General features: G+C 36.8%; 1 protein-coding gene and 1 long non-coding RNA gene across 3 annotated transcripts; both read left to right on the top strand.

Moving 5' to 3' along the window:
- Positions 1-487: 487 nt before the first annotated feature.
- On the top strand, positions 488-5,990 carry capns1a (calpain, small subunit 1 a). Of its 2 annotated transcripts, none has more exons than XM_055016938.1 (11): positions 488-768; positions 1,599-1,655; positions 1,751-1,787; positions 1,876-1,968; positions 2,171-2,228; positions 2,411-2,475; positions 3,018-3,090; positions 3,656-3,730; positions 4,134-4,250; positions 4,362-4,420; positions 4,525-5,990. In XM_055016938.1, exons 2-11 carry the CDS (start codon positions 1,609-1,611, stop codon positions 4,549-4,551), a joined length of 651 nt encoding a protein of 216 aa, XP_054872913.1. In that variant the 5' UTR covers positions 488-768; positions 1,599-1,608; the 3' UTR covers positions 4,552-5,990. The 2 variants fall into 2 exon arrangements, with proteins under 2 accessions (XP_054872913.1, XP_023129142.1); XM_023273374.3 differs by having other exon boundaries at positions 492-768; positions 3,018-3,086; positions 3,652-3,730.
- Positions 5,991-8,065: 2,075 nt separating this feature from the next.
- LOC129350474 (uncharacterized) lies at positions 8,066-21,193 on the top strand. The gene is made up of 3 exons (XR_008603885.1): positions 8,066-8,916; positions 10,041-10,189; positions 14,048-21,193. It is a non-coding gene; the product is annotated as an uncharacterized LOC129350474 (long non-coding RNA).
- The last annotated feature ends 1,502 nt before the right edge of the window (positions 21,194-22,695 follow it).

The raw sequence follows: 22,695 nt of genomic DNA, 5'->3' as shown, positions 1-22,695 counted from the left end.
GACAATATTAATTACCACATAAGGTACAACCCTAAAGGTGAACTGTCTAACTGAATGCTTAAGTCATATGTCTGAATAAAGTTATTGCATTAAATGAACATCATCCATCGAGTTAACAGTACTCTTTTGTTTCCACACATTAATATACAAATACTTACCCTCTTTGTTCAAAATTTCGGCGCTGAATATGAAGGATTTTTGATTTCAGAATGGACCCTAACGCCTGACGGGAAAACGGGCTGGAATCATCTTGACGCGATACTTCTTCTTTGGACGGTTAAAATAATTTCCTCTTCGAGTGCAAGACTAATATTGAACTTTCACCAAAATGAGCGTAGACGTATCTGATTATACATGCTGAAAGACAAATGATGTTCTAATTTTCAAAAACAATCTACGTAACTGCACATTATAAACTGAGTCGGACTTGTTATGGGGTATCACACTGCGCATGTCCAAAACAAACATGGTAACAACACAGTGTGTTGACAGTTACAGTTTGAAGGTACAGCTTTAACCGTTGTCAGCGCAACCAGACATTAGGTAGTATAAAGACAAAAAATAATTATATTGCACTATATCGAAACTCGAACTGCCTTTACTGTAACCTGAAGCGAGGCCCGAACCTCCCGGGGTCCACCTCTCTCCTCCGGTTGGTCTGAGCAGCGTCGGGCGTGTTGACGGATCCTCTGCCAGCTGAGTTGTAGAACTCACGCAAGCTCGGCCGAACATCCTGTCGTCAACTTTCCGAAGCCCCTCAGCCTTACGGTAAATATGACCTAAACGTTGAGTTTTACAAGACCAGTGCAGCGTTTACCGTCAGCAAATGTCGGGCTACACGGCTCTTAGATACAGTTGTTTCGACTTGGAATGTATTTGACACATATTTACCAATGTAGCCCAGTTAGCTTAACGTTGCGCTAGCTAATGCTAAAGTTAATTAGCTGCTCTTCATGCTGTGGTTTCTGCCGTCAGTTTGTACTGCTAAGAGGTTTAAACTGTGTTTTAGTATTGCTGGGCAGATGTAGTTGGGTGGGCCAGTCGCATAAGCTAACTTGACATAGTGCTAATACTGTACTATGTCGTGTAGGGTGAGAGCTCGGTGTCGTACTAATATTAGCCGTAATGTTGAGGTGGGGCATTTTACTCACTAAAGGACTTTGTGAACTTTGAACATGTCAGTAATTCACTTACAGTCAGATCCATTTTTGGCAATCGTGGTGCAGTTTTTTTCCATAGCAGGAAACACTTTAAGAAGGGCTAATGGGTGTGTCACTAATTAACCCGTGCATGTAGGGAATCTCAGGACATGCCGTTGCTTGACAACAAGCTAAACTGGTTCTGCTGTAGTTCATTATTCAAACAAAAAAGCGGTTAATGTTGCATTGACGTGAAAGATGTTAAAGCCAATTTCTGTTTGTAAAGGTTTTCATTCAATTTATGTATGTCTTTATTGTAGATTATTTGGGGAAAAATGGAAACAGTTATTAGTTTCAGCTATAAACTTAAGTCGACATGTTTTCAAGAATTTGAACGGTGACGTTTGTGAAGGTGGTGTAAATCTTTAACAAATTTCACTTTGTGTTTTGCATTCCCAGTTGACAGAAGATGTTTTTTGCCAAGAAATTTGTGGGTGGCCTCATAGATGTTGTCAGGTGAGAATGTCCACAAAAGTACCAGTATAAGCCAAAAAAGACACGTGGTTTTGTGGTTTAACCTTTCCTTTTCATCTCCAATGTTGCATTTGTAGCAACATCGACCCAGGCCAGTTTTTACCTACTGATCCTGTAAGTGTGAGCTATATCTGCCCATCACAGTTCTGCTGACTCTGAATGAACAGTGTTGTTAATGTGTTCGGGTGCTTCTGCTCTGCAGCCTCCACCACGCAGGCCAGCTGTATATGCAGAGCAGCATGAGAGCGACGAGGAGAAACAGTTCCGCAGAGTCTTCCAACAACTTGCTGGAGACGTGAGTGCCATGCCATTCTATAGTCCTATTTTTTTTATTACTGCACTATCCGTCCAGTTTTATTAATTTGAGAACATCTGAGTATGAAGCTTGGTTTAACTGTTTGAAAAGTTTTCCTCCATCATCCATTTTATCAGTGAATACAACTGTGTGTCTGTGCAGCTTTCTTCAGACTTGTTATTATTGATTATATGTCATACAGGACATGGAAGTGAGCCCAGCTGAGCTGATGAACATCCTAAACAGAATCATTTCGAAGCGTAAGACATGTTTGCATTTGTCGCATTCAGAGTTCATGTCCTACACATCCCACATGTGCATTTATTGTAGTTCTTTGTGGTCTTCCTTAATCTGCTGTGATTTATTATTTCACAACATTCGCACATTTTAATCCACCTTTTAAAAATATACACAAATAATTACTTTTTGTCTTGTATTTCAGATGGAGACTTGAAGACAGATGGTTTCAGCATTGAGTCTTGTAGGAGCATGGTGGCAGTCATGGATGTATCTTTTCTGGCATTAGTGAGCTGTATGTGTTGTGTGATCCAGGTGACAGTATGGAACTTAGACTGATAGCCCAGACAAGATAAAATGAAATGTTAAAACTAATTGTTGCCATAATTTGACCATTTTGATGATAAGGGTTAATGACTTTGAAATGGGTGAAGGTTAGGCTCTGAGCAGACATAAGATCTCTCAGGCATGCTGCCCTGAAACAGCCTGGTTACAAAAGTGTGAACAAACCTGAAGAGATCTGAGACTGTGGAAGCGCAAACAGAAGGTTTATATCCCTGCGCTGTAAGCTGCAATTAGAATCTTTGTTTTTATTAATAATCAATATTGATAGTATATTTAAACAACAAAGGCTAAGGGAGTATTTTAATCTTGCCATTTGTAGTGTCATTCCTGCTTTCAATTCTGACTAATGAACGCATCAAATAATATGCTTTGAGCAAAGACAGTGTATTCACTAGTAACACAACTGTTCGGATAAGCTGGAGTCAAATAAGAGAACTGCTTGTTTGTTAACCTTAATGTGGTTTCAGAGTGACAGCACTGGAAAACTCGGCTTCCATGAATTCAAGCACCTCTGGAACAACATAAAAAAATGGCAGGCAAGTACAGCCTTCCCATTTCATATGTCCTACACATCTGTTTCTGTGTTGTAGTTACATTCCTGTGGCCAGTGTTAATTATCTGCAGCAACACTGAACACAGACGGAAATGAAGCTGAAAGTATTTACAGCATCTGCTGTTCGCCAGGCCTATTGAATGTACAGTGTGCCAAAGTCTTCCTAACTACTATGTTTTTACATAGACACAAGTGTGACCTGGGAGCTGTGTTTGCTGAAGGACACACACCATTAAACTGGGTGCACCGTGGTACAGATAGTTTCATTTTCTAATACATCTTAACAACTTGTTTAATTAAACCTACTTCTACAAGAAAAACTCCCCTTCGCTTCTGAATGTAACTTTGGTTAAATTACTGGATAGTAAAAGTATGAATACTGTTAATTAGTATTATTATTAATTTAAGGAATTCCTCGCGATTGAGGTAATTTGCTGCCTATTTGTTTTGTGAGCACAGATGTTTGCTCTTAATAACATGTGTATCAGCTTTCCAGGAATCTGTCAGATGGCATATATGCTTTAAATATTTGTATTGTTGCTGTTTAGGGAGTGTACAAGAGCCATGACACAGATGGCTCGGGAGTCATTGGTGCAGATGAGCTGCCAAACGCTTTCAGAGCTGCTGGTGAGGACTTTTTAAAATCTCTAACATTGTTGTTTTAAATGTTTGCACAGCTATTCACAAGTGCAAGGCAAAACTTAACCTATTCCTGTAAGAACAGCCACAGGTAAAGCAGTATCTATAAATGCAGTAAAGGACTATTGATTAACTGTCATGTTACAGTTCGTATTTTTAATATGCAACTTTTTGGAAATCAACAAACAATATTGTGACTTAGCTTCTGCTGACTTAATTTTATTATCATGTTGTGGTCTGTGTACATTAATTATCATGCCAGTTGTCTGAATATATTTGTAGCTGAGGCCTAAGCCTACAGCATGATCATGTACCTATGTGTAAATGCTGTTAAATAATAATAGAGAAATAGAGAGTAACAGCGGGTTTCATCTGTCCATCCCTCCTTTAGGCTTCCCTCTCAACGACCAGCTGTTTCAAATGATTATTCGTAGATACAGCGATGAAAATGGGAACATGGATTTTGACAACTACATCGGCTGCCTTGTCAGGCTGGATGCCATGTGCCGTAAGTTTTAAAGCCCAGTCATAAAGTGACTATTTTTCAAAAATTGTTTTGACAGTCTTTTAGTATGATAAGAGCGATTGTTTATTAGGTTTAACATCTTTTCTGATTCAGGTGCCTTCAAAACCCTGGATAAGGATAACAATGGGACTATCAAAGTCAATGTTCAGGAGGTAAAGTAGTCAGTCTAGAATTCAGATTTATAAAGCATTTGATTTACTTGATAATTCCATTTCATTGTTATTGTAAAATCCTTTCTGTGCCTGTGTCTTTTCAGTGGCTTCAGTTGACCATGTACTCCTGAGTCCTGGTGACAGCTCTTCTGCTTGTTTTACGGAACCACCTTCTTTATCTACACAATTCAAAACATTTCATCCATCCTTCCAAAACTTCCTGTGCTACTCAGCAGGTCCCGTCTGTGCGCAGGTTTGTTTTGAGTGTTAATGCAATGTGATGGAATTGTTCACTGTTCTAAAATACTTGTAAAACTGACTTGATAGTATTACCAACTAAAAAAAAATTCACAAACCTGCACACAGAATGGTACCCATAGCTGAGGATCAAAAATAAATGTTACTGAATGCTCTGGACAAATATGAAGCCTCTATGATGTAGTACGTAAAGTTGGTGCTGTTTTTGAATTGATGGCATTTACTTTTGATCTGCTTCATGCCCTCAAGTCAAATTAGTAAGAGAAGGCAGGCCAGCAATGAGATGGTTAACACTGTGGAATTAATTAAAAACCTAATGTGAAAGCAGGATTGCTTTGTGGCCAGGGCTGGTTTCAAAAAGACCATATGCAAGAGGGTTGGGTGGAGATAGGCCAGTCTTCGTTTTTGCACTTCTGTTTTCATTCTAAAATTGTGTGTTGGACATGTAAACAGAAAATTTCACCATCTTAAGCCCAAGCTTTCTTCACAACAGCCACACCTTTTGACAATTCTGTCACCTGTTAACAGACACAGGAAAACCTACTTCAGTCACCACTGTAGACACACATAGCCACATAACAGGTCTGCTTGGGTAAAGCTCGAGGTAGGTGCACCTTGTCGTTGCAGAGACTTTCTGTTCATCAAGAATGAGGCAGCTTTGCAAACCTGTAAAATCTTACGGTTTACTGCTATTCCTTGGTCATATATATCGTCTTTTTGAAACCTGCCCCAGGTCCACAGACTGGAGATTTGTGCTCACTAAAACGAAAGTGTTTGACAGTTCAGGAATTTTGGTAAAAAATGATGTAGATATATGAGTTATGGTTCACCCAAAGCACAGCAGAGCATGGTTTAATAATTTGTACTCTGTTTTTTCGCAACAGAAATGCACTATTATTGTAAATGCAAATCTGTCAGGAATGCTTTCTACAGTCACTACAAGGCTAAAAATGCGTATCTGAATCTCCAACTTTCTTTATAGTGGCCTGATATTAAGAGCAGTTTGTTTGGAGACGCCAATGCAGTGCCATTCCATGTTTACTGCTGGTTGTGCAACTCTGCATTTTATGTGTCTACTTACTGGTCACTTTACTTATCACTGTGTACTTATTCAAAATGGCTGCACCAAACAATGTGTGAATTGATACCATATGCCAGACGTATATGCCTCTAATGCATGGAGCCAATTGTGAAGACGCCATTATTAAAGGTTTTTAACCACCTAGTTATAGCCACAGTCATTAAACTGTTACTGAAAATGCTTGGTAAAATAAATAAATGTGCCATATTTGGAATAAAAGGCTATATTAAATGTGTCAGTTGTATTCTTGATGGAGCACTGACTAATACGTGGCAAGTTACTCTGAGTCATTTGACAGTGACTAATCACTCAGGCTGAATTGAGATTTGCCTCTGAACCATTCTGAGTGGATTTGTCTTTTAAGTGAAACAGCTGCCATTTGTAACTTCCAATAGAATAGACCTGCTAATACAGTATACAGCAGAAGTGATTACACCCATGTGCAATATCAGTAAAATGTTAAATTCTAAATTGTATCACCATACAGTAATTGCTTTATGTCTAAGCTAGATAGGATATTTACTCTTATGTCAAATTACTAATTAAAACTAATTACTTACAGTATAGATTGACCATACTAAAAATGTAGACCCCATAGGAGGGGTCCTACTTGTCCTCTTGTATTTTTGATGACAGCCTCAATCCTTGGCATGAAGGATACCAAATTTATGGAGAGATGTTCTGCCTTTCTTCACAGACTGTTTTTTCAGCTGGTCTGGAGGGGTTGTGTTGCTCAACATTTCTTAGTAAAATACTCCAGAGGTGTTCTATTGGATTCATTACATTGTTTTGACTTCTCCATTCTTTACAAATTCCTTTGTGATTTTAGCAGTGTGCTTTGAACCATTATCTTGCTGGAATATTCCTCTTCTGCCAAGCTTCTGCAGACTGGGAATCTTGCCAGACAGTATTTTTGGGTGCATCCACAGACATTCACGGTGCATCTATAAATGTCGTCAACACCTTTCACACTCACAGGACTATCATCACACTCCCACCTCTGTACTTCACCATCAGGACTATGCATTCAGCGTGGTAGACCTGAGCAGTTTCACACCAAACATGCTGGACCTCACCAAAACCAAACAAGATTATCTTGGTCTCATTTTGACCAAAGAATGTCCTCCCAATATTTATCAAGCTTCTTTTAATGGTCTTCAGCAAAGTTTCATTTTGTAGTTTCATGCTGAAGACCAAAGAAAGTTTTTTTGTGGACATTTTCTGTCGAAGCTGATGTTATTTACTGTCTTTTGCTCCAGCTGAGCTAATAAAGAAACTCTGGTTTCCACCGATAAGCCCTGTGTCGAATCTGAAGGACTTGCCCATGTGTTTTTCTGACCTAAATTATGAAAACAGCACACTCTATGCAACATCATTTCAGGAGAACGGCCACTGCAGCTCTGATTAGTGGTACTATGGCTTATTCTATACCTTCTGCTTACTGCTCCAACTTGGTTCCCACTGATTATTAGTTGCTCACTGATCTGATTGTATCATTTTCCAATTTTGTGATGTCTCACAATCAGATTTTTAAATTCCTCTGGTGAATCTTTTTCATGTAAGGCCATGGTGCAGACATACAGAGCATGGCCTGAAAGTTCAAAAGTGAGAAAGCTCTGGTGTACACAAGTAATTAGAACCAAACCAGGTTGATTTCTTGTCATGCTGCTGACAGGAAATTACAGGTGTACTCCTTTATGTTTCAGTGATCACAGGTACATTCACTTTTGTTGCATTCAGTTTCTACTTTGGAACTTGAATTTTGTTATATAATATACATATTAATATAATATATTCTTTGTAAAGTATTTGGTTTTGATTGTTGATAATTGACACAATCAGGGATCATTTGATATTTTACTGACTTTCAAAGCAGTGCACCCACTTCTGGTGTGTATTGCAGTTTTCTTGTATGGTATGATGGTATGTTACTGAATTGCAACCTCCTTAACGTGAATGGGGACCACCTGGCACTTTATGTTTTTACTTTCGTAAAATAATTCCTAAGGTCTGTACCATTCTATGTTAAGTGATGTGAGATGACATATGTTGTGAATCTGTGCTATATAAATAAAACCGAGTTGAACTGAGTTGAATTTTTTTTAACAATATTCTTTAAATTATGTAACAAACATCCTGAAAGCAATCAAGTATGTCTGGAAGGATCCGTGTACAATCCGTGTATGGTTCGCGCATTCGTTTTTCCCTTTCAAAATAAAATGAGAAAAAAAACAAATAATCGCTCTGTTTTTTTGTTTTTCGTTTAAAAATTAAATTCGAAAAACAAAAAGTAGAGAAAGAAAAAAACGCTGCGTTTTTACAAATTTTAAGCTTTAAACAAAAGAAAAAGCGTTTTCCCATTTGGAAGCTGCCGGCAGAACCGGAAATCAAAGTCATAACTCGTGGCGACTTGACGTCATTTCTCTGTCCCAAACTCCGCACCGCGTACTCTGAAAACAACGAAGACATGTTTGTCTTATTTAGAGGGAGTAGATGCATCACACTGAGAGCTCATGATCCCAGTGTGAACAAAATCGCTTTAATATTCCAAGTGAGTATTTTGTAAGTATTAAAATGTGAAGAACTCTGGCGATTCCAGTTTAATCAGGTGAACTGGTGATAGATTCCGTCTCCAGATGTTTCGTCGTAGATTCGTCCTGACCACACCTGACTGTGTGTCAAATAAAGATACTAGATAAAGAAGACCTGCCGAAAAACGTCGGCATCACTACTTAATAAAGTCTATATCCATGTAAATAACATCTGCAGACAGTAAAAAGAAATGTGCTGGCGAAATAAAAAACACATATTTTTATGAACGGTGAGAGGAAACGATGTAATCCAGAGATAAAATTACAGACCACAGTCTGACTCATCATGCCACCGATTGAATTGATTTTTTTATAGAGCGTTAAAGTTTTGCGAAGCCAGGGGGCGGGACTACTTGATTGACAGTCCGGTCTGGAATGATTGACAGGTCCTATGGAGGTGGCAGCAGAGACTCTGCTCTCCTCGTTTGGATTAATTCTGATATAATAACTGTTGGTTTAGTAGAACATTTTCCACAGACAGTTTTCCTGCCCGTTGGCTTGTTTTAACCAGTTTTCTACCTTCGGCTGATTCTACCAGCAGACACTGAAAGGACTCTGATAGTTGGGTAAGTAAATGTTTATTTTCATATCGGTGCCGCTTTTAATGCGCTTTATATGCAGCTTTAGTGTCAGATATAATGTGTGCCATGTACTCCAGATGTTGGTGGAGTTTGTTTCAGTGTGTGTTGACCAGAGAAGAAAGTTAGCATAGTAAATATTAGCTTTAATGTTAGCGATGCTAACCGAGCTAGCTGCTCAGTCGTAGCTAACGTAGCATCAAGCTAATGTGTTGAGTTTCATGTAAACAGCTGAAGTGTGTTGTGTTCCTGTAATGTGGTTCATTAAGTTCATAAAACTGTGGCTGGTTGACATTAATGTAACGTTCAGGGAACTTAAATGTGATTAAAACAGTAACGTTAATGTTCTAGTTGTCAGTAATCAGCTTTAATTTGACACTAAAACAGACTGATAGTTTTAAATGACGCCAGTTTCATTAATTTGTTGAAAATTGTCTCATTTGTTGTTGCGATGTTGCTGCTGATTCATTAAAAGCAGATGATCCATGTTGAAGATATGTTTAGTTCTAGTATCAGAAGTACAAGAAGGAAAATGGAAGTTTAGTTCTGCTACTTCAAAGATTTCAGGATTAAAATAACTAAATGAGTCTTTATGCCTCAATCTTTATTTTTACAATAAAGAAATAATGAAATAATCACAGATAATAAAAATATAAATAGCAGAGAAAACCTGAGAGAATAATTTCCTGAAAAGTCTGTGAAGGAAAAGCAGCTTTTTATCCTGAAAGATCAGAATCAGCTCCAACATCTGCATCTGACAGCATCAAGTCAACCAGAAAGAAAAGAAAAAAGAAAGTGACTTCTTTCTGATCACATCTGTTCCTCTGCTCACAATCTGCTGCTGTTCACATTCTTCACCTTTATAGTCCACTTTTAAAAGTTCAGCAGACAGGTGCTCTGCTTTGGAGTGTGACGATGTCGTCGGTGATGTGGAGAGTGAAGTTTCCGTTTCACCCACAGCGTGCTTTAGGGCAGCTGGGTCAGACTTGATGTTTGAAATACTGACCGACAGCTCAGATTTAACTGTCTGTAGTTCCGTTTTGATGGGTGTTAAACTTTCACTCAAAGCCGCCAGGAGCTGGGTCTTTAAAATAACCGCCGTCTCGTTACAGAGTGAAAGTAGCAATTCCTCCTGAAGGTCAGAGATTGCAGCATCTGAGGGCCTCTTCAAAAGAAGACGTAGTTGATGAAGGCGTTCTGGAGCAGGACCAGAAAGACCATGACCAAGCAGCCTTGAGATCTTAGGCAGCGTCTCCCTCAGGTGGGTGTCAACGGTTTTCACGGTCAGGTCTGTGGTAATCCCGTCAAAAAACAAAACAGTAAAAAATCTAGATTATAAATCAACATGTAACCAAAGCACTCTGTGTATAATGCCATAGTATAGAATGTAGTTCAGAAAATGTCAAAGTATAGTATACTTTTCAAGAATAACATAGTATGGCCTGTAGTTCATAGTATAGCATGTCGGCAAAAAACCCAACTGATTATTATGTTTCAAAAAGTGCAAAATGATAGGAAGTTGCCTAAAATTGTCATGTATGATATGTGGTTCAAAAAATGTCATAGTGCAGTATGTTGTCAAAATACTATGTTTTTCAAGAAAAAAAGAGTCTAAAAAATGCCATAGAATAATATTTCATTGCACAAGTAAAAGTATAGTAATTTTTAAAACTGTTCAAATTCTTATATGTTGCTAAAAAACAAAAAAAACTAAAACAAAAAAAACGCCATAGTAATATGTCAATTTAAAAAGCCAATAGTATAGAGTGTCGCCCAACAAACGTCATAGTATAGCATGTCGCTCTGAAAACGTCATAGTATAAGCATGTCACCCAAAAAACACCATAGTATAGAATGTCTCTTTAAAATTGTCACAGTATAGCATGTCGTTAAAAAAACGTCAGAGTATAGCCTTTGGTCTAAAAACGTCATAGAATAGCATGTCACTCTAAAAATGTCATAGTATAGCCTTTGGTCCAACAAACATCATAGTTTAGCATGTCGCTCTAAAAACGTCACAGTATAGCATGTCGCCCAAAAAACGTCATAGTATAGCATGTTGCTCTGAAAACGTCATAGTATAGTATGTCGCTCTTAAAACGTCATAGTACAGCATGTTGCCCAAAAAACGTGATAGTATATCATGTCGTCCAAAAAACGTCATCATATAGCATATCGCTCTTGAAACGTCATAGTATAGCATGTCGCTCTAAAAATGTCATAGTATAGCAGGTCACTCTAAAAATGTCATAATATAGTATGTCGCTCTAAAAACGTCATAGTATAGCATGTCACCCAAAAGACGTCAGAGCACAGCATGTCGTCGAAAAAATGTCATCGTATAGCATGTCGCTCTTGAAACGTCACAGTATAGCATGTCGCTCTAAAAACATCATAGTATAGCATGTCGCTCTAACAACGTCATAGTATAGCATGTCACCCAAAAGACGTCAGAGCATAGCATGTCGTCGAAAAAATGTCATCGTATAGCATGTCGCTCTTGAAACGTCACAGTATAGCATGTCGCTCTAAAAACATCATAGTATAGCATGTCGCTCTTGAAACGTCATAGTATAGCATGTTGCTCTAAAAACGTCATAGTATAGCATGTCGCTCTAAAAACGTCATAGTACAGCATGTCGCCCAAAAAACGTCATGGTATAGCATATCGCTCTTGAAACGTCATAGTATAGCATGTCACTCTAGAAACGTCAGAGTATAGCAGGTCAGTCTAAAAATGTCATAGTATAGCATGTCGCTCTAAAAACGTCATAGTATAGCATGTTGCTCTAAAAACGTCATCGTATAGCATGCCACTCTAAAAATGTCATTGAAAAACGTGGCTCAAAAAACGTCATAGTATATCATGTCGTCGAAAAAATGTCATCGTATAGCATGTCGCTCTTGAAAATGTCATAGTATAGCATGTCGCTCCTAAAATGTCATAGTATAGCATGTCGCTCTTGAAACGTCATAGTATAGCATGTCGTCCAAAAAAACGTCATAGTATAGCATGTCGCCCAAAAAACGTCATAGTATAGCATGTCGTCCAAAAAAACGTCATAGTACAGCATGTCGCCCAAAAAACGTCATAGTATAGCATGTCGTCCAAAAAGCATCATCGTTTCGCATGTCGCTCTTGAAACGTCATACTATAGCATGTCGCTCTAAAAACGTCATAGTATGGCAAGTTGCTCTTAAAACGTCATAGTATAGCATGTCGCCCAAAAAACTTCATAGTAGCATGTCGTCCAAAAAAATCATCGTATAGCCCTGTTGGTCTAAAAATGTCATAGTATAGCATGTCGCTCTTGAAAAGTCATAGAAAAGCATGTCGCTCTAAAAACGTCATAGTATAGCATGTCGCCCAAAAAACGTCATAGTATAGCATGTCACTCTAAAAACGTCATTGTATAGCATGTGGCTCAGAAAACGTCATAGTTGAGCATGTCGTCCAAAAAACATCATGGTATAGCATGTCGCTCTTAAAAATGTCATAGTATAGCATGTCGCTCCTAAAACGTCATAGTACAGCATGTCGTCCAAAAAACGTCATGGTATAGCATGTGGCTGAAAAGCGTCACAGTTTAGCATGTCGTCCAAAGAACACCATAGTATAGCATGTCGCTCTTAAAACATCATAGTATAACATGTCGCTCTAAAAACGTCATAGTACAGCATGTCGCTCAAAAAACGTCATAGTATAGCATGTCGCTCTAAAAACGTCATAGTATAGCATGTTGCTCTAAAAACGTCATAGTATAGCATGTCGCTCTTAAAACGTCATAGTACAGCATGTTGCCCAAAAAACGTCATAGTATATCATGTCGTCCAAAAAACGTCATCGTATAGCATATCGCTCTTGAAACGTCATAGTATAGCATGTCACTCTAAAAACGTCAGAGTATAGCGGGTCAGTCTAAAAACGTCATAGTATAGCATGTCACTCTAAAAACGTCATAGTATAGCATGTTGCTCTAAAAACGTCATCATATAGCATGCCACTCTAAAAATGTCATTGAAAAGCATGTGGCTGAAAAAACGTCATAGTTGAGCATGTCGTCCAAAAAACATCATAGTATAGCATGTCGCCCAGAAAACGTCATAGTATAGCATGTCACTCTAAAAATGTCATAGTATAACATGTCGCTCTAAAAACATCATAGTATAGCATGTCGCTCTTGAAACGTCACAGTATAGCGTGTCGCTCTTGAAACGTCACAGTATCGCATGTCGCTCTAAAAACGTCATAGTGTAGCCTTTGGTCCAAAAAACGTTATAGTATAGCATGTCATCCAAAGAACATCATAGTATAGCATGTCGCTTTTAAAACGTCACAGTATAGCATTTCGCTCTAAAAACGTCATAGTGTAGCGTGTCGCTCTAAAAACGTCATAATATAGCATGTCGCTCTAAAAACGTCATAGTATAGCATATCGCTCTCAAAACATCATAGTATAGCATGTCGCTCTACAAACGTCATAGTATAGCCTTTGGTCCAAAAAATGTCTTAGTATAGCATGTCATCCAAAGAACATCATAGTATAGCAAGTCGCTCAAAAAAATGTCATAGTATAGCATGTCGCTCAAAAAACGTCATAGTATAGCATGTTGCTCTAAAGACATCATAGTATAGCATGTCGCTCTAAAAACGTCATAGTATAGCCTTTGCTCTAAAAATGTCATAGTATAGCATGTCGTCCAAAAAACATCATAGTATAGCATGTCGCTCTAAAAACATCATAGTATAGCCTTTAGTCCACAAAACGTTATGTCCTGGCAGTCTGAAGTAGGTGAAGGAGCAACAGAAAAACAGTCCAAACCCTGGTTTCCAGAGGGTTAGAGGAGTATTTATTTGAAAGAGTAAGTTTACAACAGCACAACATGTGAGGGGGTTTAAAGCAAATGGATGTTAGTAAAATAAGAAGAAATAAACAGAACTAAAAGTGAACTTCACGTTGACATTGATGGACATTCTAACCATGAACAAAGTAAAAGATAATCAATACGAAAAACAACTCTTCCTGTTCACCTCTTAAAACCCAAAAACACACCGCATTAGCATCCTAAAGTAAAACTACCAATGGGTTCCCTGTTTTCCTTTGTGAACAATTCAAAGGTCCCTCTCTATCTCCCCACACATCCACCAACCACTGGAACACATCTCCAAAGTTCTGTGGGGCCAGCTCAGCTTCCCCTCAGAAGAAGTGACGCCACCTGCCAGATGAAGGAGCCTTTTGAGAGGCAGCTGGCATCATGATTGGACTGTACTTTGGTCTGTTCCAATTCAGCTTCAGCTCCAAAGACGGCAGGCGGGACGAGTCAACGGAGGCCGGGTGGACGAAGGCATGCAGCTGACTCGAATAAAAAATGCAATTTTTCAACATGTTGTAAAAACGTGCCATATGATGAAATAATGTAAAGGAGGCCTTGAAAAACACTCCAGAAAGGTTTTCTTTGAAAAAACAATCATCATGAATTTTGGCGCAAAAAAAAAAACGCCATAGTATACTATGTCGAAAAATGTCATTTTTCAACATGTTGGAAAAATGTACCATATCATGAAATAATGTAAAATAGGCCGTGAAAAACACTCCAGAAAGGTTTTCTTTGAAAAAACAAACATCATGAATTTTGGCGCAAAAAAAACGCCATAGTATACTGTCGGAAAAAAAATGCAATTTTTCAACATGTTGTAAAAACGTGCCATATGATGAAATAATGTAAAGGAGGCCGTGAAAAACACTCCAGAAAGGTTTTCTTTGAAAAAAAAAATCAGCATGAATTTTGTCGCAAAAAAAACGCCATAGCATACCATGTCGAAAAATGTCACTTTTCAACATGTTGTAAAAACGTGCCATATCATGAAATATTGTAAAGTAGGCCGTGAAAAACACTCCAGAAAGGTTTTCTTTGAAAAAAAAATAGTCATGAATTTTGGCGCAAAAAAAAAACGCCATAGTATACTATGTCGAAAAATGTCATTTTTCAACATGTTGTGTAAACATGCCATTTGATGAAATAATGTAAAGGAGGCCTTGAAAAACACTCCAGAAAGGTTTTCTTTAAAAAAATAATCATCATGAAGTTTGGCGCAAAAAAATGCCATAGTATACTATGTCGGGAAAAAAATGCGATTTTTCAACATGTAAAAATGTGCCATATGATGAAATAATGTAAAGGAGGCCGTGAAAAACACTCCAGAAAGGTTTTCTTTGAAAAAAAAAATCATGAATTTTGTCGCAAAAAAAACGCCATAGTATACTGTCGAAAAATGTCATTTTTCAACATGTTGTAAAAATGTGCCATATCATGAAATAATGTAAAGTAGGCTGTGAAAAACACTCCAGAAAGGTTTTCTTTGAAAAAAAAATCATCATGAATTTTGGCGCAAAAAAAACGCCATAGTATACTATGTCGAAAAAAAAATGCAATTTTTCAACATGTTGTAAAAACGTGCCATATGATGAAATAATGTAAAGGAGGCCGTGAAAAACACTCCAGAAAGGTTTTCTTTGAAAAAAAAATCATCATGAATTTTGTCGCAAAAAAAACGCCATAGTATACTATGTCGAAAAATGTCATTTTTCAACATGATGGAAAAATGTACCATATCATGAAATAATGTAAAGGAGGCCGTGAAAAACACTCCAGAAAGGTTTTCTTTGAAAAAAAAAATCATCATAAATTTTGTCGCAAAAAAAAGCCATAGTATACTATGTCGAAAAATGTCATTTTTCAACATGTTGTAAAAATGTGCCATATCATGAAATAATATAAAGTAGGCTGTGAAAAAACCCCCAGAAAGGTTTTCTTTGAAAAAAAATCATCATGAATTTTGGCGCAAAAAAAACGCCATAGTATACTATGTCGAAAAATGTCATTTTTCAACATGTTGGAAAAATGTACCATATCATGAAATAATGTAAAATAGGCCATGGAAAACACTCCAGAAAGGTTTTCTTTGAAAAAAAAAAAATCATCATGAATTTTGGCGCAAAAAACCGCCATAGTATACTATGTCGAAAAATGTCATTTTTCAACATGTTGTGTAAACATGCCATTTGATGAAATAATGTAAAGGAGGCCGTGAAAAACACTCCAGAAAGGTTTTCTTTGAAAAAAAAATCATCATGAATTTTGGCGCAAAAAAAAACGCCATAGTATACTATGTCGAAAAATGTCATTTTTCAACATGTTGGAAAAATGTGCCATATGATGACATAATGTAAAGGAGGCCGTGAAAAACACTCCAGAAAGGTTTTCGTTGAAAAAAAAAATCATCATGAATTTTGGCGCAAAAAAACGCCATAGTATACTATGTCGAAAAATGTCATTTTTCAGCATGTTGTGTAAACATGCCATTTTATGAAATAATGTAAAGGAGGCCTTGAAAAACACTCCAGAAAGGTTTTCTTTGAAAAAACAATCATCATGAATTTTGGCGCAAAAAAACGCCGTAGTATACTATGTCGGAAAAAAAATGCGATTTTTCAACATGTTGTAAAAACGTGCCATATGATGAAATAATGTAAAGGAGGCCGTGAAAAACACTCCAGAAAGGTTTTCTTTGAAAAAAAAGTCATCATGATTTTTGGCGCAAAAAAAGTGCCATAGTATACTGTCGGAAAAAAAATGCGATTTTTCAACATGTTGTAAAAACGTGCCATATGATGAAATAATGTAAAGTAGGCCGTGAAAACCACTCCAGAAAGGTTTTCTTTAAAAAAAAAATAAAAAATCATCATGAATTTTGGCGCAAAAAAATGCCATAGTATACTATGTCGAAAAATGTCATTTTTCAACATGTTGTGTAAACATGCCATTTGATGAAATAATGTAAAGGAGGCCGTGAAAAACACTCCAGAAAGGTTTTCTTTGAAAAAAAAATCATCATGAATTTTGGCGCAAAAAAAACGCCATAGTATACTATGTCGAAAAATGTCACTTTTCAACATGTATTAAAAACGTGCCATATCATGAAATAATGTAAAGTAGGCTGTGAAAAACACTCCAGAAAGGTTTTCTTTGAAAAAAAAAATCATCATAAATTTTGTCGCAAAAAAAAGCCATAGTATACTATGTCGAAAAATGTCATTTTTCAACATGTTGTAAAAATGTGCCATATCATGAAATAATATAAAGTAGGCTGTGAAAAAACCCCCAGAAAGGTTTTCTTTGAAAAAAAATCATCATGAATTTTGGCGCAAAAAAAACGCCATAGTATACTATGTCGAAAAATGTCATTTTTCAACATGTTGGAAAAATGTACCATATCATGAAATAATGTAAAATAGGCCATGGAAAACACTCCAGAAAGGTTTTCTTTGAAAAAAAAAAAATCATCATGAATTTTGGCGCAAAAAACCGCCATAGTATACTATGTCGAAAAATGTCATTTTTCAACATGTTGTGTAAACATGCCATTTGATGAAATAATGTAAAGGAGGCCGTGAAAAACACTCCAGAAAGGTTTTCTTTGAAAAAAAAATCATCATGAATTTTGGCGCAAAAAAAAACGCCATAGTATACTATGTCGAAAAATGTCATTTTTCAACATGTTGGAAAAATGTGCCATATGATGAAATAATGTAAAGGAGGCCGTGAAAAACACTCCAGAAAGGTTTTCGTTGAAAAAAAAAATCATCATGAATTTTGGCGCAAAAAAACGCCATAGTATACTATGTCGAAAAATGTCATTTTTCAGCATGTTGTGTAAACATGCCATTTTATGAAATAATGTAAAGGAGGCCTTGAAAAACACTCCAGAAAGGTTTTCTTTGAAAAAACAATCATCATGAATTTTGGCGCAAAAAAACGCCGTAGTATACTATGTCGGAAAAAAAATGCGATTTTTCAACATGTTGTAAAAACGTGCCATATGATGAAATAATGTAAAGGAGGCCGTGAAAAACACTCCAGAAAGGTTTTCTTTGAAAAAAAAGTCATCATGATTTTTGGCGCAAAAAAAGTGCCATAGTATACTGTCGGAAAAAAAATGCGATTTTTCAACATGTTGTAAAAACGTGCCATATGATGAAATAATGTAAAGTAGGCCGTGAAAACCACTCCAGAAAGGTTTTCTTTTAAAAAAAAATAAAAAATCATCATGAATTTTGGCGCAAAAAAATGCCATAGTATACTATGTCGAAAAATGTCATTTTTCAACATGTTGTGTAAACATGCCATTTGATGAAATAATGTAAAGGAGGCCGTGAAAAACACTCCAGAAAGGTTTTCTTTGAAAAAAAAATCATCATGAATTTTGGCGCAAAAAAAACGCCATAGTATACTATGTCGAAAAATGTCACTTTTCAACATGTATTAAAAACGTGCCATATCATGAAATAATGTAAAGTAGGCTGTGAAAAACACTCCAGAAAGGTTTTCTTTGAAAAAACAATCATCATGAATTTTGGCGCAAAAAAAACGCCATAGTATACTATGTCGGAAAAAAAATGCGATTTTTCAACATGTTGTAAAAACGTGCCATATCATGAAATAATGTAAAGTAGGCCATGAAAAACACTCCAGAAAGGTTTTCTTTGGAAAAAAAAAATCATCATGAATTTTGGCGCAAAAAAACGCCATAGTATACTATGTCGAAAAAAAAATGCAATTTTTCAACATGTTGTAAAAACGTGCCATATGATGAAATAATGTAAAGTAGGCCGTGAAAAACACTCCAGAAAGGTTTTCTTTGAAAAAAAAAAACATCATGAATTTTGGCGCAAAAAAAATGCCATAGTATACTATGTCGAAAAATGTCATTTTTCAACATGTTGTGTAAACATGCCATTTGATGAAATAATGTAAAGTAGGCTGTGAAAAACACTCCAGAAAGGTTTTCTTTGAAAAAAAAAGCATCATGAATTTTGGCGCAAAAAAAATGCCATAGTATACTATGTCGAAAAATGTCATTTTTCAACACTAAATCTTTTTGAAAAATATGTTTTACTTAAGTCCACCTGTTTCAGCCATCTCTACCCATCATTATGTACCACTCTAAGGTACATAGAGTGCAGAGCACGTTGGTCTGCTCACAGGAAGTTAGCATGAGCAAAATCACTCCTCACATGAGGCCTCTGTTTGCTGTGATTTTCAAAGGTAAAGCAATACTTTTGACATATTATGGTGCCTAAGGAGTTGCTGAACACAAATGTGTCATTTGAAATGTTAAAAAAAAAGATTTAAAAGGGTAAAATAATTTTTCTCAACCATTTGAAAGAGGTCAATATTTTAAAAATCGCTGGGTCTCTTCATAAAAAAACCATTGATTGTTGTTTTTAGTGCCCCAAAGAGATAAGAAATTTAAAAAAATAATTTTTTCATTGCCTTTTTCTTGGTGAGGATGTTTAAGGGTTAACTTAACATCTGTAAACAAAACAAAAACGTATCAACAAAGTTTTCTGTTAGAGTTTGTGTTCTTGTAAGTTTAACTCCAAGATTTTAAATACTTTCATTTACTGCGAATGAATATCGACTCCAAATGTCTCACTAATAATCATTATCAGCCTTAGAAACCCACAAAACACCCCTCTATACTCGACCACACTTAGTACAGTCCGGTTCCCCCTTCTATAAATCTGCTTGGAATCTTCCACTTCCTGTTTGTCAAAGTGGCCTTCTACCTGGACAGGTTTTGTTGGAGCTCATGCAACAAACATTTTGGGTAACTGCACTTTAATATGGATGGGTGACACTGAATTAGAGTCTGTTTTAATGAGACTGAGTTAAGATGTGTAGCTCTGTCATTAAATAGGAAATTATTTCTCAGAATTCACAGAGAAAAGTCTGAAATGTTTGCTAGGTTAGCGTCCCACATGTACTTTGGCTCAGCTAAAGCTAACTCTCTCCAACTTCTGGATCTCTTGAGTTGCTTGTTGTTAAAATATCTTGCTAGAGGTGCTGAAGCTCAGAAAGTCTGAGATGTTTGGTCAAAATAAGCTCATTCTCAAGTCTTATCTGAACTGTCCTCTTTTGTTTGAACTTTCCCTAAACTTAGGAGTTAATGACAGAGCAGCACATCCAGACTCAGTCTCATTTTTGTAGAGATTAAACTTCAGTGTCATTCATCGATGTTAAAGTGCAGTTTTTCAAATGTTTGTTGCACATGATCCCGACCAAACCAGTCCAGGTGGAAGACGATGTGAAGAGAAAGCTCCAGAGGATGAATATCACACATTTACGTTGGAAATAAATGTCCTTTAATTAGACATTGTCATGCAAAAGTTGGATTTCCCTTTAATGATGTTCAAATCTTTGTTGTGTGTTTTGTTGATGTTGGTTTCTAAATGTTTTTTGACATTCTGCCCCAAAGATTAAAACCTTTTCCGGCTCACAAGCTGCAAAAGTTCACACATTATCAACTATCTTTCTGACTAAACTAAGATAAAAAAGTGAAAAACCGCCTGATTCCTGCATCATGAATGTAAATCTTTTTGGTTTTTATGACGGTAAACTGAATATATTTGGGTTTGACATTTTATAAACCAAAACAAGAAATGAATTACTGCAGAAAGCAATCAACTGATTAATGTACAAAGAAAATGTGTTTTCCAACATATATGGCTGAATTACTCCAACATTACAAGATACATACAATTTTTATTCAATTTTATTTATATAACGCCAATTACAGGTCAAATTGTCTCAAGACGCTTTATTTTTATATTTTTTTTGTCATATTTAAAATATGACGAAGTAAGAAATTTAAACCTCTTGACTAATCCAATTTATTATTTGGTTTTTAAGAGACTAATCGACAACTAAAATAAGTCTCCACTAACACTAATAAACATGAGGTCAAATCGAAGGAACAGTTTTAAATACTGCAGTCCCACGATGACAAGAATAAAGTTTGTCAACAAAAACTAAATCTGCTGGTGGATTCTTTTAAAATCCTAATAAAGGATAATAAAGTGTGATACTAAAGGTTTGTGGTGCTAAAAATGTCAAAGTAAAGATATCAAGTTGAACATCTGGATGGAGGTTGATAAAAGTTGACCTCCCTTCATTCTCTGGAACCGACTCCATGGATTTTATGGATGGTGGTTAAAGACCTGCTCGTCCAGTGGTCTTCCTTCTAGTCGCTGTAAAAAGTCAGTCCATCCTGGCCGACTTCAACACCTCTTCATGACAACTTGTTCTGCCTCAGACCTGGTGGAAACTCCAGAAACTCGGGAAAACCTGTGGAGACTCGAAGAACTCGTGGAGACTCGAAGAACTCGTCAGGCGGGGGAAGGTGTGGTGGGTGGTGGTGGGAGGTGGGGGAGTAGAGGGGGGAGGCCGCCACCCACCTCCCCGCCTACTCTCCGCCCTGACTCCACCCAGACTCCGCCTTGGCTCCACCCATGTGGTCACTTCAGAAACTACGATGTCAAAGGGACGACGAAATTATTTCTTTTTATCTGATCTGTAGCTCAGTGAGTTAAGGATTTGCCTATGGAGCTGCAGGTCGCTGGTTCAAGACCAGACACTTCTTAAATTTTCTCAAAATCCTGACAAAGACAAACAAAGAAAAAGGCCAGTGGTGGGTCTTGAACCTGCGACCTTCCGCTTGGTAGTCTTCTTCTTATCCTCCTGAGCTATTTGCTCAGATACTAAATCTTCTTTTTTTTGCGCATTTATCATCTATTTTTCGTCGTTTTCGAGTTTTTTTTTTTGCTCGAGTCTCGACTCGACCGTTTTTCTCAGGAGGTTGGACTTCAGCCTTTGTGCTGGAGGGTTGAACCCTCAGTTCCAAGACTTTCCAAAGCCTCCACACCTCCCGAGTCCTCAGGACCTGAGCTTTCACACAGTCTGAGGGCTGAAATTTTCTAAGTCCCACAGTAGTTCTCTGTTAGATTGAACTTTCAGACAGTCCAAGGACTGATATCTTCTAAGTTCCTGACTAGTTCTCTGTTAGTTTGAACCTTTCCACAGTCTGAGGACTGAAATCTTAAAAGTTCTTGAGTAGTTCTCTGTGAGTTTGAGCTTTGAGACAGCCTGAGGGCTGAAAACCTAGAAGTTCTTGAGTAGTTCTCTGTTAGTTTGAACCTTTCGACAGTCTGAGGACTGAAATTTTAAAAGTTTCTCAGTACTTCTCTGTTAGTTTGAACTTTATGGTTAACAGAAGCCTTAAAACTTGTGACCATGAGTCTTGATTTCACATTTAGACCATCCATCTGAGTTCTTCTCAGACCTTCACCTGTGGGTTTTTTAGAATTCCTGAACAAACTTTGATTCTCTTCACTGAACAGTAAAGTTTGTGGAGATCAGAAGGTAACATTAGTTTGATCAATGCCTTCAACTACTAGTAGACTTTATCTGGAAAGCAGTTTTCTGAAATGAGCACTTAGTAAATCTGTCTACAATCAAACCAAGAACATATAAAGAGGAAACGTTTGATGAAACAACTTGATGTTTTCATTTCAGACTAGAAAACACATTAAGACCTTTATCTGTTTTTGCTCTTTTTGATCGTTTTATTGTCTCTTGTTTAATTTGATCTTCTAAAGTCTAACTGGTGTCTTTTCAGATGTTTTGTCTTTAGTTTGATTCTTCTTAAACGTTTAGTTTTGCTCTTTTCTCACCTTTCATTCTTTTCTAATGTCTGATTTGATTTCGAAATGTTTTGTCTTTTTAATGTTTAATTGTTTTTTCAAATGTTTTATCGGCTTGTTTGAATTTTTTTTTCTTTCCCAATATTTAATTTTTCGATTAAATCTTTAAGGTTTTTCTTTTTAAATGTTTTACCACCTTTTAATGTTTAATTTTCTTTTTAAG

This window comes from Amphiprion ocellaris, chromosome 14, assembly GCF_022539595.1.
Source record: "Amphiprion ocellaris isolate individual 3 ecotype Okinawa chromosome 14, ASM2253959v1, whole genome shotgun sequence".
NCBI classification, from domain to species: Eukaryota; Metazoa; Chordata; class Actinopteri; family Pomacentridae; genus Amphiprion; species Amphiprion ocellaris.
The sequence above is the reverse complement of the archived record's forward strand: the minus strand, read 5'-3'. Positions and strand labels throughout refer to the sequence as shown.